Source organism: Capra hircus, chromosome 20, assembly GCF_001704415.2.
Source record: "Capra hircus breed San Clemente chromosome 20, ASM170441v1, whole genome shotgun sequence".
In the NCBI taxonomy this organism is placed as follows: domain Eukaryota; kingdom Metazoa; phylum Chordata; class Mammalia; order Artiodactyla; family Bovidae; genus Capra; species Capra hircus.
This window is the reverse complement of record NC_030827.1, coordinates 71,206,857-71,219,587: the sequence shown is the minus strand read 5'-3', so window position 1 is coordinate 71,219,587 and position 12,731 is coordinate 71,206,857. Positions and strand designations below refer to the sequence as shown.

The 12,731-nt window shown below is 54.1% G+C and overlaps 1 protein-coding gene across 1 annotated transcript in view; it reads left to right on the top strand.

Moving 5' to 3' along the window:
* The window catches only part of TRIP13 (thyroid hormone receptor interactor 13), a 15,436-nt gene extending 2,705 nt beyond the window's left edge, over nt 1-12,731 (top strand). The window contains exons 5-13 of the mRNA XM_018065640.1: nt 207-297; nt 1,532-1,604; nt 6,354-6,417; nt 7,156-7,242; nt 7,449-7,555; nt 8,661-8,814; nt 9,036-9,148; nt 11,332-11,401; nt 11,767-12,731. Coding sequence (XP_017921129.1) covers nt 207-297; nt 1,532-1,604; nt 6,354-6,417; nt 7,156-7,242; nt 7,449-7,555; nt 8,661-8,814; nt 9,036-9,148; nt 11,332-11,401; nt 11,767-11,862 — 855 coding nt within the window. The 3' untranslated portion in view covers nt 11,863-12,731. The remainder of the gene's footprint in view (nt 1-206; nt 298-1,531; nt 1,605-6,353; nt 6,418-7,155; nt 7,243-7,448; nt 7,556-8,660; nt 8,815-9,035; nt 9,149-11,331; nt 11,402-11,766) is intronic.

The window sequence follows — 12,731 nt, the reverse complement described above, 5'->3', positions numbered from 1 at the left end:
TTAAGTGATCTTCAGTTTTCCTTTTATCCTTGTAACGGTCACACCCAGCACTGGTCCTCGTAGATTTTGAGGTATCTGCTGAGGTGAGAGCCTGAGTGTGCCTGGCGGCTCTGAAGACTCTCCTTCCTTCTGCTCACTCAGGGCACTTTCAGCCTAGCCTTTGCTCTGCCGAGGACTTAGCTTCCCCCTTCCCTCTCCTCATGCAGCTCCTCGACTATGTGACGACGGCCCTGCTGTTTTCAGACAAGAATGTCGACAGCAACCTCGTCACCTGGAACCGGGTGGTGCTGCTTCATGGTGAGCGCTTTGGTTTCGTTTGACAAAATAAAATTGCGTGGAGTCAGGCTTTTCTTCCTGCCTTTGCCCTGCGAAGAGTTACAGCTCCTCCTTCCCAGTGGGGCCAGGAACGTCGTCCTCTGTGAAGCCAGGCGTGAGCATGCTCTGTGCGCGTTGGTTACTTGACCCTTCATAGGGCAGCCACCTGATCATCCCTTGTGACGTTTTATGCTGTTATTCAGCTTTCCCAATATCTGCCTTGTTTCCCCACTGGTTATGGGTTTCTCAGGATAGCAGTTGCCTTGTATTTCTTCACAGTATCCTTGGAGCTTCTCTTGATGGGTAAAAAACCGCAAAAGCCCACACTTCACAGAACTCTGTCTAGTTCTCGGAAGAGAATACTGGGGGTGGTGTTGTTATTGTTACTATCCCAGGAGAGAAAAAGAATTGAGAGAAAGCCCAAATTATAGTGAGGTAAGAGCTATAATTAAAAGAGTGATTAGCTTCCTTATACAATGAAGACTGTAGACTTGTGTTCAGTTTTATGAAAACGGTGTCTTTAGGGTGTCTTGGCAAATTTTCTAATACTAGAGTCAGAGAAGGTAATCACAAGGTGCAATACAGTGTTTCCAGTTAGAATCGGTTATATATTTACTTGTGAATTATGGAAAACACAGAAGGTCAGAATTGAATGTCATCGTTTTCTGCTGGGTGCGTTTGTGCTCTCACATCAGTGTCCTCCGCTCCTGTCAGATGCTGCGCCAGTTCCTTGAGCTCCTGGTGGTTATCAGGAAAGGCTTGTTTGACCTTTGAAAGGTGGATTTTCATAATCAATGGATTTCATAGAAGACATGTAGGGACAGGGAGGGTTTCAGTGAAAAGTGAAAGTGAAATCGCTCAGTCGGGTCCGACTCTTTGCGACCCCGTGGGCTGTAGCCCGCCAGGCTCCTCCGTCCATGGGGTTCTCCAGGGAAGAATACTGGAGTGGGGTGCCATTTCCTTCTCTAGCGGATCTTCCTGACCCAGGGATCGAATCAAGAAATCAGAGTGGATTACGGGCCAAGAAGCTCCTGGTGATGTTTTCCAGCATTTACATTGTCAACAGATTTTCAGTAACTTAAGCGATTCATGTGATGATAACATTTATAGCGTTACAGTCTGTTCCTTATGTTATATCCTGTGAATAATGCAACTACTGTTTCAAAAAATCTGTTACAGCACAAACTTACGCTTATTTGTTTGCATTTTGTTACAGGTCCTCCAGGAACTGGAAAAACGTCGCTGTGTAAAGCTTTAGCCCAGAAATTGACCATCAGACTCTCGAGCAGGTAACTTTGGTGATTGGAGAGAGGAGCCGCGGAGGCGGGCTTGCCCTGTTTCGGCTGTAATGATGAGGAGCTGCTTCTATTTTTAAATCATCTCGCGTGAATAGTAGGTGTCTCAGCGTAATGTAACGGATCCTTCTGTGCTCACATAGTCTTGAGCTCTGATCCCAGTCTCCTTACATGTGCTGAGACTCACCCTGTGACCGGCACGGGGTCTCTCGTGGTGCCCGCCTGTGCACACTTGGGGCAGCGTCTGCTCGCGTTGGGCCGACCGTCCGTGCTGGCTTGGTGTCTGTGTGGACCACCTGTCTGCCATCCAGGCCTAGCGCTGGGTTTGTCTGCCACTTTTGAGTGTAGTCCATTCATGGATCTGTGGTTCCACCACATTTGTTTACTCCGGGCATTTCATGTAATTGAAATTAGGCAGTATTTAGTAGTCTTTTCTGATTGGCTCTGTTCACTCACCGTAATGTTTTCCAAAGCTCTTCCGTCTTACAGCATATGTGTTGGTAGCTCATTCTGTTGAGTGTGGGCCATTTGGGGATTTAGGGCTCCCCTGCGTTTGGAGACTCCTTGGGCACCGGCTCTTCGGCTGGTTCCCCTGCCCCGCCCCCGCCCGTGGGGCCCCGCCCCCGCCCGTGGGGCCCCGCCCCCGCCCGTGGGGCCCCGCCCCCGCCCGTGGGGCCCCGCCCCCGCCCGTGGGGCCCCGCCCCCGCCCGTGGGGCCCCGCCCCCGCCCGTGGGGCCCCGCCCCCGCCCGTGGGGCCCCGCCCCCGCCCGTGGGGCCCCGCCCCGCCCGTGGGGCCCCGCCCCCGCCCGTGGGGCCCCGCCCCCGCCCGTCGCCTGTGGGGCTGTCTCCTGCTGACCCGCAGGCCACTCGTGTGCTCTGTCATCTTTTCTCGAGTTTTAAAACTTTCCTGAGTTTCACTGTGGATGGTTTCCTGCAGTATCTGGTCTACTTTTACTTCTGTTCAGCGAAATTCCCATCTCTGAGAATGGTTTTCTTGTCTGAAGATTGTTCAGTTCTGTTTATGCTTGTAAGCTCTGTCTACCAATTCCATCCTCGTTGCCATTTGGGTCTGGTTATGGGTCACATGTTGCTGCTTCTTGGCGTGCCAGGTGATTGTTGAACGTGGACACAGTGATGTGAAGTGACTGGGGTCTCTTGCTTGTCTTTAACGACCGCTGGGTTTTATTCTGACAGGGGTTTGGGTACTTGCGTTTGGTGTGATCCTTTTGAGGTCTGTTTATAAGCTTTTTCAAGAGTGGTCTCAGTGTGGTCTAGACTTCACCCTCGGGAGGACCCTTCTGGGGTCTCGGTTGAGCCCCTGAATCAGCAGCGAGCACTCTCGCCCCTCGGCCCTGGGTCTCGAGCCCTCCAGCACTGGGCTCCCTCCTCACACACTGCTGCCCCGTGACGCTCGCCAGGCTTCCCTCCGGCATCTCCTTCTTCCCTGGAACCCTGCCCTGCTCTGTGGCCTCCAGACACCTCAGCTGCTTGAACTCTGGCCTCCGTCTCCTCAGCTCAGTACCCTGGCCTCTTCTCCTGGGTCCCCTCCAGTGTCACTCCAGGCAGGAGATCAGGCTGTCACGCTTGCCCCTTGCCCGCCTCCAGGTTGCAGTCCCCGATGGTGTTGTCTGGTGCCCTTCTCAGACCTTGTTTCTCTGTTTTGTCTAGCTTTCTAGTTGGTTAAGGCAGAAGGTAAATCACCCTTTCAGCCTAGTATGACTTCAGAAGAGGAAATCCTGTGAGATTTACTTTTAAATCTGTTTTCTTTTCAAAACTGTCTTAAAAGTAGGGAAGTTGCTCTGTTTTAGCCCTTTGTTTTATGCTCGGTATCTTGGCCTTTATCTTGACATAATGAAACACGTGTGTTTGGTAATCTCCGAGGGCAGTTTTCTGAAACACTGGAAAGTGAAGGTGTTGTTACAAGAAATGTGACGTTTTCCAGTACAAAGATATGGAAATTGGTATTTGTTTTGTGGCAAGAAGAAGCCTCATCAAGCCTTTTTGCTTTATTAACTGAAGTCCACTTTCCTTAACAGTCAAAATGCGTTATGATTAATTTTGTGATATTCCACCCGATCTATATTCACTAGGTTGTCTATCTCCCCCTTTTTCTTTTGTGTAAACAACATTACTAAATGATGTTTTTCAACTGGAAAGTCAGTGATACTTTTTAAAGTAATTATTTTTCTTCTGTGGACTCTCAACATGAAAGAAACTGTGAAAAGGATCTGGGAGGTGGCTTCTCTGCTGGCCGTTTCCTGTTTGATTCTAATCAGAACTAAGTGCATCCAGAGCCCTCGCTGACTCCATGATAGATGGGGTGTCAGTGCTGGATTTCAGACAGCGAGTGTCCCGGTTCCCTTGGAGCTTTCCAGGGCTCCAGGTTTGAGGGAAGTGATTTTGTTCTGGAAAACAAATTCTCACATTCCTTTGGGTTTTGTGGAAGGAGAAAAAAATGTTCAACTGTGGGCAAAAGACTTTTGATGCTTATGTTTTGATTTGTTTGCCATGTTAATACAGGTAATGGTCTAAATTATAAGTAGACTAAAAACAGTATTAAGAATTAATTGTATTTAACTAGTTATTTTAACTATTGGTGAAGGAAATGCTAGCCCAGTCCAGTATTCCTGCCTGGGAAATTCGATGAACAGAGGAGCCTGGTGGGCTGTAGTCCAAGGGGTCGCAGAGTCAGACACTGAGCGGCTAAGCAACCAGAAAAGCATCAAGTCTTCAGTTCAGCCGCTCAGTCGTGTCCGACTCTGCGACCCCCTGGACTGCAGCACGCCAGGCTTCCCTCCATCACCAACTCTCAAGAGCCTGCTCAAACTCTTGTCCATTGAGTCGGTGATGCCATCCAACCATCTCACCCTCTGTCGTCCCCTTCTCCTTCTGCCTTCAGTCTCTCCCAGCATCAGGGTCTTTCCTAGTGAATCAGTTCTTCACATCAGGTGGCCAAAGTATTGGAGCTTCAGCTTCAGCATCAGTCCTTCCAGTGAATGTTCAGGACTGATCTCCTTTAGGATTAACTGGTTTGATCTCCTTGCAGTCCAAGGGACTCTCAAGAGTCTTTTCTAAGACCACAATTCAAAAGCATCAATTTCTTTGGTGCTCAACTTTCTTTATGATCCAACTCTCACATCCATACGTGACTACTGGAAAAGCCGTAGTTTGACTAGATGGACCTTTGTCGGCAAAATAATGTCTCTGCTTTTTAATATGCTGTCTAGGTTGGTCATAGCTTTTCTTCTGAGGAGCAAGTGTCTTTTAATTTCATGGCTGCAGTCACTGTCCTCAGTGATTCTGGAACCCAAGGAAGTAAAGTCTGTCACGGTTTCCATCATTTCCCCTTCTATCTGCCATTAAGTGATGGGACCAGATGCCATGATCTTCATTTTTTGAATGTTGAGTTTTAAGCCAGCTTTTTCACTCTCCTTTTTCACTTTCATCAAGAGGCTCTTTGATTCCTCTTCGCTTTCTGCTGCAAGGGTGGTGTCATCTGCATATCTGAGGTTATTGATATTTCTCCCTGCAATCTTGATTCCAGCTTATGCTTCATCCAGTCTGGCATTTCGCATGATATATTCGGCGTAGAAGTTAAATAAGCAGGGTGACAGTATACAGCCTTGATGCACTCCTTGCCCAGTGTAGAACCGGCCCGTTGTTTCACGTCCGTTTCTAGCTTGCTTCTTGAGCTGCATACAGACTTCTCGGGAGGCGGGTCAGCTGGTCTGGTGTTCCCATCTCTTGCCCTCACAGGCAAGTCTGGCTCAGTCTCATGTGGGGTCAGTGCTCCTTTCTCCTGGGTCCTGGTGCACACAAGGTTTTGTTTGTGCCCTCCAAGAGTCTGTCTCCCCAGTCCTGTGGAAATTCTGGAATCAAACCCCACTGGCCTCTAAAGTCAAATTCCCTGGGGGTTCTCAGTCCCCTTGCCAGATCCCCAGGTTGGCACATCTGTTGTGTGCCGTGGAATGTTTGTAACAGAGCGAGAACTTCTTTGGTATAATTGTTCTGCAGTTTGTGGGTCGTCTGCTCAGTGGCTCCATGATGGAGATGATGGCAATCTCCTCCACGAGGGCCTAGGCCACACGCCGCGCCTCCCAGGTCTGCTGCAGGCAGAGCCCCCACGCCCGCGGCGGCCACTGCCGTCCCCCCGTCTCTGCAGGAGACGCTCAGACACTCACAGGAGGTCTGGCTCAGCCTCTGTGGGGTCCCAGGATCCTGTGTGCACAAGGTTTTATTTGCGCCCTCTGAGCATCTCTGGCAGATATGGGGTTTGATTCCAAATGTGATTTTTGCCCCTCCTACCATCTTGTTGGGGCTTCTCTGCCTTAGATGTGGGGCATCTTTTTTTGGTGGGATCCAACATTCTCCTGTTGTTGGTTGCTCAGCAGCGAGTTGCAGTTTTGGAGTTCTCACAGGAGAAGATGAGCGTGCATCCTTCTGCTCCGCCATCTTAGCAAAACCCTCTCCTGCTCTAGTTGAAGTGAAGACGCCGTCAGCTTGAGACACTGAGTCTGCTCCAGCTGGAACTGTCGCTGCTGGCGCGTCGTGTTAGATTGCTCATAGCTGTCAGTGTGCAGCTTGCGGGCACCTCGTCCTGGGTCGGCAGGAGCAGAGCAGTCACTCTCAGCCTGCTGGGCCCTTGAGCAGCGTTGCATTATAGAGACAGAGGTGGTTGCCCCTGGGGATGTTGTGGGATGACTTGTAACGATTGCTCTCCCTCTTTTTTTTAAACCATCTTAGGTACCGATATGGCCAGTTAATTGAGATAAACAGCCACAGCCTCTTTTCTAAGTGGTTTTCAGAGGTAAGTATTTATGCTAATCCAATTCTCTGGATTGTCCACCATGCAGTTGAAAACTTGTCTGGTAGGTTAGGCAAACTCTTTCCTCCAAAAGCTTTAGGAAAGAAATAGATGAAATAGGAACGTGAACATGGACTCTGTGTGGTCAGAGGAAAGTTCCAGAGCTTAGTGATAACCTGGAAACCACCTGAGGCCTGAGAGGACCCTCTGCTTGTCACCTCCAGACCCGGGCTGGGGCATGGGGCATTCAGTGTTACCTGAGGAGGGAGGGGTCACCTTCTGATGGGACTGCACCCTCAGCTTAAGCCTTGTTTGCCAGCTGTGAACTGAGGCACTCAGGCTGGGTGATGTCACAGCTGCCCCTCGGTTCTGGAAGGCTCTGCTGCAGGCCCCATGTCGGACGGTGCCCCTGGCGGACGGTGGACGGGGACAGGAGTGCCTGTCGAGGTTCGCCTGGCCGATTTGCACCCGAGACCCAGCCCACCCAGGACCGCCGGGGCAGGAAAGGGGGGAAAGGGGCTGAGGTGCGCGCATGGCCCTGCCCATGACGCCAGGAGGGCAGGCCTCCAGGTTCCCTGCAGACCGGCTTCTCTGATTCAGGGAGTTTTCCAAGGGGCAGTCAGGAGACGGCGGGCTTGTGGGGGCCCCTGGGGTCAGCGCAGCCAGGTGGAGACTGGACGCATGCGTGCACCAGGCAGCTTGAAGCACGCGAGCTGACAGTGAGGAGTGTTTCACTTCCAGAGTGGCAAGCTGGTGACTAGGATGTTCCAGAAGATTCAGGACTTGATTGATGACAAGGATGCTCTGGTGTTCGTGCTGATCGATGAGGTGGGTGTGTTCAGACGCCGCACTGTGAGCAGAGGAGGCGCGGGACTGGGTGGCCTTTGGCGTTGCCGGCGCCGCCAGCCCGTGCTTGTCCAGCCCCCGAAGGCTGTGTCCTGCAGGCCTGGCCCCGGGGCCTCTCAGGCCCTCCGTGCAGTGTCCACACGCCCCGCGCCCACCCAGCTGACCACCCCGTCGCTCTGCGCCCACAGGTGGAAAGCCTGACCGCCGCCCGGAACGCGTGCAGGGCAGGCACCGAGCCTTCGGACGCTATCCGTGTCGTCAATGCCGTCTTGACCCAAATCGATCAGATTAAGAGGTACCCCTGCACACGCACACCCCCGGCCTCACCCTCAGCTCTTCTAGCTCAGAATGCGTCTGGCATTGGGTGTGGACTCTGTTTTTTCTATGTTTGAAGCAGCGTGTGTCACATAAGCTTTTTACAGATTGCGCACTCTTTTCGTTACCGAAGTGTCAACAATGCACAGGAAAGCTTTGGTGTGGGGAGAAGGACCCTCTGCTCAGAAAAGGGGCCGCTCTGGGAGGAGTGGAGACTTGTCTCTGCGGTCTCTCTCACCTCCCTCGGCTCGCGCGATGCAGGCCTGTTCCAGTGACCGTTTGTGAAGAGCCGGATCCTGGCACGTGCTGCCAGCTGTGTGTGGGGCCCCGTGTGCACTCCACGCTCACCAGCCTCTGCCCAGACTCTGGGCCCCGTGTGCCTCCCTCACCTGGCTCAGCCCTGCTCACCCCGTAGAGGACTGGCTCCCTGTGGTCACAGGACAGGGGTCGGTCAGGGGGCAGCCGTCCAGGTGCTCCCCGGCCACAGAGCTGCCTGCGGGCCCGGGGCAGCCCTGCCTCGTCCCCGGGACTCGAGCCCAGCAGGCCAGGCGGCGCGCTCCCCAGGGTGCCCCTCCCGCTCCGTGCCGGCCCGGGGGTGAGCAGACTGGATGATGGGGCCTCTGGGGAGTTTGGGAGCCGGAGGGGAGGGCCGCTAGTCCTCAGGGTGAATCGCGCAGCTCGGCGCCACGGCTGTCGGGGCAATGAGAGTGACGCGCGGGTGTGGCCGTGCCCAGGCAGGCCAGTGTCGGCGCGGGGGCTCAGGGACGCTGTGCGGAGTGAGGGCTCCACCGCAGTGAAGGGGGCGGGGGGGTCCAGCCGGGGCTGCGAGAGCTGTCCATAGGTGGGGAGCATGCAGAGAGAGCCGGGGGCTCCGCGCTGTCGCAGCCGGAGCCTGGCAGGAGGGGCGTCAGGTGGAGCGCGAGAAGCAGGGCCTCAGAAGGCCTGGCGGGCGGGGGGCAGGCACAGGGTGCGAAGCTGGCTGAACGCCTGGGCCCTGGCGCCAGTCTGTCCTCTCAATGCGTGTGTCAGGGCGGGGGGGCGAGGCCCTGTGGCCCGGGGTGACTGGGCCCGCCCTCTGCCCGCAGGCACTCCAACGTGGTGATCCTGACCACGTCCAATATCACAGAGAGGATCGACGTGGCCTTCGTGGACAGGGCTGACATCAGGCAGTACGTCGGGCCGCCCTCAGCAGCGGCCATCTTCAGGATTTACCTCTCCTGCCTGGAGGAGCTAATGAGGGTGCCTTGAGTTTTTTCTTGCTTTTCTGAGAACACATTAACTTTCCTGTGGGTTCTTGACTTGTTGGCATAGCTTACAATGGCGGGTTCTGGTGTGGAAGGAGGTGTCACTCAGCCTGCACCCGCCACCCTACATTGAACCCTGCAGTTGCTGGGTCTGCAGCTTGAGCGCAGGGGGATCACTGACCCGATGCTCCTGCTGCCCCACCGTCTGTCCCGCAGTGCCAGATCGTATACCCTCGCCAGCAGCTGCTGACCCTCCGCGAGCTGGAGGTGATCGGCTTCGTTGAAAACAACGTCTCCAAGTTGAGCCTCCTCCTGAGCGAAATTTCAAGGTGTGTGCTGACCTCACTGTTTCTTTTTAAAAATTTTTTTGAAATATAGTTGATTTGCAATAAATATTGTAGAGCAAAGCGACTCAGTTATACATCCACGTATCTACTCCTTGAGATTCTTTTTTTACAGGTCTTGACAGAGTACCGGGTAGGGTTCCCTATGCCCGACGGTGACCGATTCTCGTCAGTCACCTGTTTTATGTGTAGCAACTTGTATGTTATCCAGAGTTGAAGGGCTGACTCACTGGAAAAGACCCTGATGCTGGGAGACACTGAAAGCAGAGAGAAGGGGGCGGCAGAGGGTGACAGAGCTGGATGGCGCCACTGACTCAGTGAACATGAGTTTGCGCAGACTCCGGGGGGTGGTGGAGGACGGAGGAGCCTGGCGCACTGCAGCCCGTGGGGTCGCAGAGAGTCAGACACGCCTGAGCGACTCAACAGCAGCGTGTCAACCCCAGCCTCTCAACGGATGCCTCTTCCCCATACCCCTCTGGTAACCAGAAGCTTGTTTCCTGAGTCTGAGTCAGTTTCTGTTTAGTAGGGAAGTTAATTGGTACGATTTTTAGATGCCACGTGTCAGTGGTATCGTGTGGTATTCGTCTTTGTCTGTCCGTCTTGGCTCACTTAATGTGCTCCCCTCCCGGCCCATCCATGTTGCTGAAGATGGCGCTTCCGCTCTTCACTGTAGAGTAACGTTGCGTGCTCTCTGGGCCGCGCTGCCCTCCCCCGTCCACGTGCTGGTGGGCATCTGGGCGTCTCTGTGTCTCAGCTCTTGTGCGTAGTGCTGCTGTGCACACAGCGCTGCGTGGATTTCCTGAATTTTGGTTTTCTCAAGATGCTTGCCCAGGAGTGGGGTTGCTGGCTCATACAGTAGCTCTGTCTTTAGGTTGTTAAGGAACCTCTGTGCTGCTCTCCGTAGGGGCCGTATCAGTTGGCATTCCCACCAATAGCGTAGGAGGGGTCCCCTCTCTCCACACCCTTTCCAGGATTCATTGCTTGTAGACGTTTTGATGATCACTGTTCTGACCAGTGTGAGGTGATGCCTTACTGTAGCTTTGATTTGCATTTCTCTGATGATTAGTGATGTTGAGCCTCTTTCCGTGTGTCTGTTTGCCGTGTGTATGTCTTCTTTGGAGAAAGGTCTGTTTAGATCTTCCACTCGTTTGGGGATTGCGCTGTTTGTTTTTTTGATATTGAGCTGCATGAGCTGCTTGTATGTTTTGGAAATTTAATCCCTTGTCACTTGCTTCACTTGCAAGCATTCTCTCCCATTCTGAGGTGACCTCACTTCTACAGCCTAGAGAAGCCCGTTCCCTTTGGCCACAGGGGTGGTCGTTGCCAGTAGCACCTGAGGTGGTGACGTGGGTTGGGTGGCAGGGGCTGAATCCTAGGGCATCTCCCACACAGCAGATGCCCTCCGGCCTCCCCGACCGTGGGCTCCTGGATGGGAGGGTGAGGCCAGCTGCCTTCCCCGTGTGCCCACGGACAGCCGGCAAAGCACTGCGCCAGTACAGGACAGGCTTTCAGATTAAGGCCCTCTGTAGCATCGGTGATTCTTAAACAACGTTTGTTGAGTTTTTACAAATGGCCAAGAAAGGAAAGTGGAGGCTTTTTCTTTGATGAGCAGAGTAAACAGGTAAACAGTCAGGGCCCAGGCCTTGGTGCTGTGGGAAGGACAGTGTGTGACCCCGCTGCCTGGCTGCTGAGAGCCACGGCACACTGGAGGGTCACCGGCACACCTGCCTGAGCCCCGGGGTGGCCCCCGGGGATCGAGCCGGGAAGCAGAGCAGAGCCTCTGAGGACAGCTGGACTCTGGATAAACTGGGGAGGTCAGGGAGGCCGCGTCCACTGTGTGAGGGCCTCAGGTGGGCTGTGGGGCAGACGCCAAGGGCCAGACACGCTGGCGGGGCATTGGGGAGACTTAGTTACAGTGGTCAAGGCGGGACAGAGGGCAGCAGCGCAGACTTGTGCAAGAATTCAGAGGTGTGAGCCGGCCTGTACCCACCTCACGGTGCCCCGGCCGAGGCCATGGGTGGTGTCGGGACCGTGCCCCTCCCGGAGCAGTAGCTGAGGCGTGCGGGAGACTGCCCACCCCCCGAGGGGCTCTGGGGAGAGATCAGGGGCTCGTCCTGAAGTGCACCGCGGTCCTTGTGGAGCTGACAGCAGTGTGGTCATGTTCACAGGAAGAGCGAGGGCCTGAGCGGCCGCGTCCTGAGGAAGCTCCCTTTTCTGGCCCACGCGCTGTACGTCCAGGTGAGTGCCTGGGCCCCGGCCCCGCTGCCCGTGCTGCCCGCAGGGCTGGCCTGCCACCCTGGCCCACGCGCTGTACGTCCAGGTGAGTGCCTGGGCCCCGGGCCCCTGCTGCCCGCGCTGTCTGCAGGGCTGGCCTCGAGGAGCGTCCCACCTGCCACCCTGGGGTTTCTGCCGCCTCCCGTATTTCTGAAGTGACGGGCCCAGGGGCAGTGGAGGGCTGGCGTGTGTCTGCTCACCTCACTGGTGTGTGGAAAGCTCACGCCCAGGGCCTCCCTGCCACCTCAGAGTGCTTGTGCCCTGGAGGCGGGTGCTGCCAGACCACCCCCACCCCGAGGGCAGACCGCCGCGATACCGTGTATCCCTAGGCCCCCACGGTCACCGTCGAGGGCTTCCTCCACGCCCTGTCTCTGGCTGTGGAGAAGCAGTTTGAGGAGAGAAAGAAGCTCTCATCGTGCGCATGACCTGGCACCCCCGTCCTCGCTGAGCACACCGCGGGAAGGCGCCGTCGCTTCCTCAAAGCAGCGGCTGCCCCAGGACAGCTGAGGCCACGGCTGAGACCTGCAGGCTGGTGTGATTCAAGAAGCGTGTTGTGCTTACACGGTGTTGCTCAAGAAGTGTGTTGCGTTCATGTGCTTTAAGTGCGTGTCCGAAGACAAAACAGCCTGTTTTCTGTTTTGAAAGACGATCATCTGAGCTCAGTGTCTCTTTATAAAGAACTGTCTAGATGTCCTGATTCTATCCTGCTTCTGGTTGATTGGACCCAAAATGCTGACATTTTATTTAAAAAGATAATTAATGTAAGTTTTATAGAAACAAAAGAGAAACTGCATTGCCTTAAAGAAAAATATAATCACAGCATTAAAAAAAAGTGCACGTTGCTCAAGACGAGGCAGCATTTGCTTCCTGCTGCAAGCTCGTCCTGGTTAGTGCGCTCGTCCTGCAGAGCATGCGGTGAATAGGGGCCTGTCCCTGTGTTACAGGAATCGAGAGAAAAGTTTAAGGGCAGTGCACTTCTTGGTAGCAGGTACAGCAGCTCTGCTTGTCAGGGAGGGGCAGCTGACGGGGCTGCCTCCCTGGGGACCAGTGTGGCCGGCCTCATGGCGACATTTCCCGGTGAGACGTTTGTTGAGGGACGTTAGTCACGGCTTAAACGAAGATTCCCAATAACAGATTTAAAGTGAATTGGCCAATAACTGGTGTATTCCACAGAACCTTGCTTTGCTTTTATCTCGTGCTAAAATAAATTTCATATCACTGTTTTATAAAACATTTTTAAGAGTATGTTACCTTTTGTCTTAAAATTTTTTAAGTATTAAAAATCTTTTTCCAA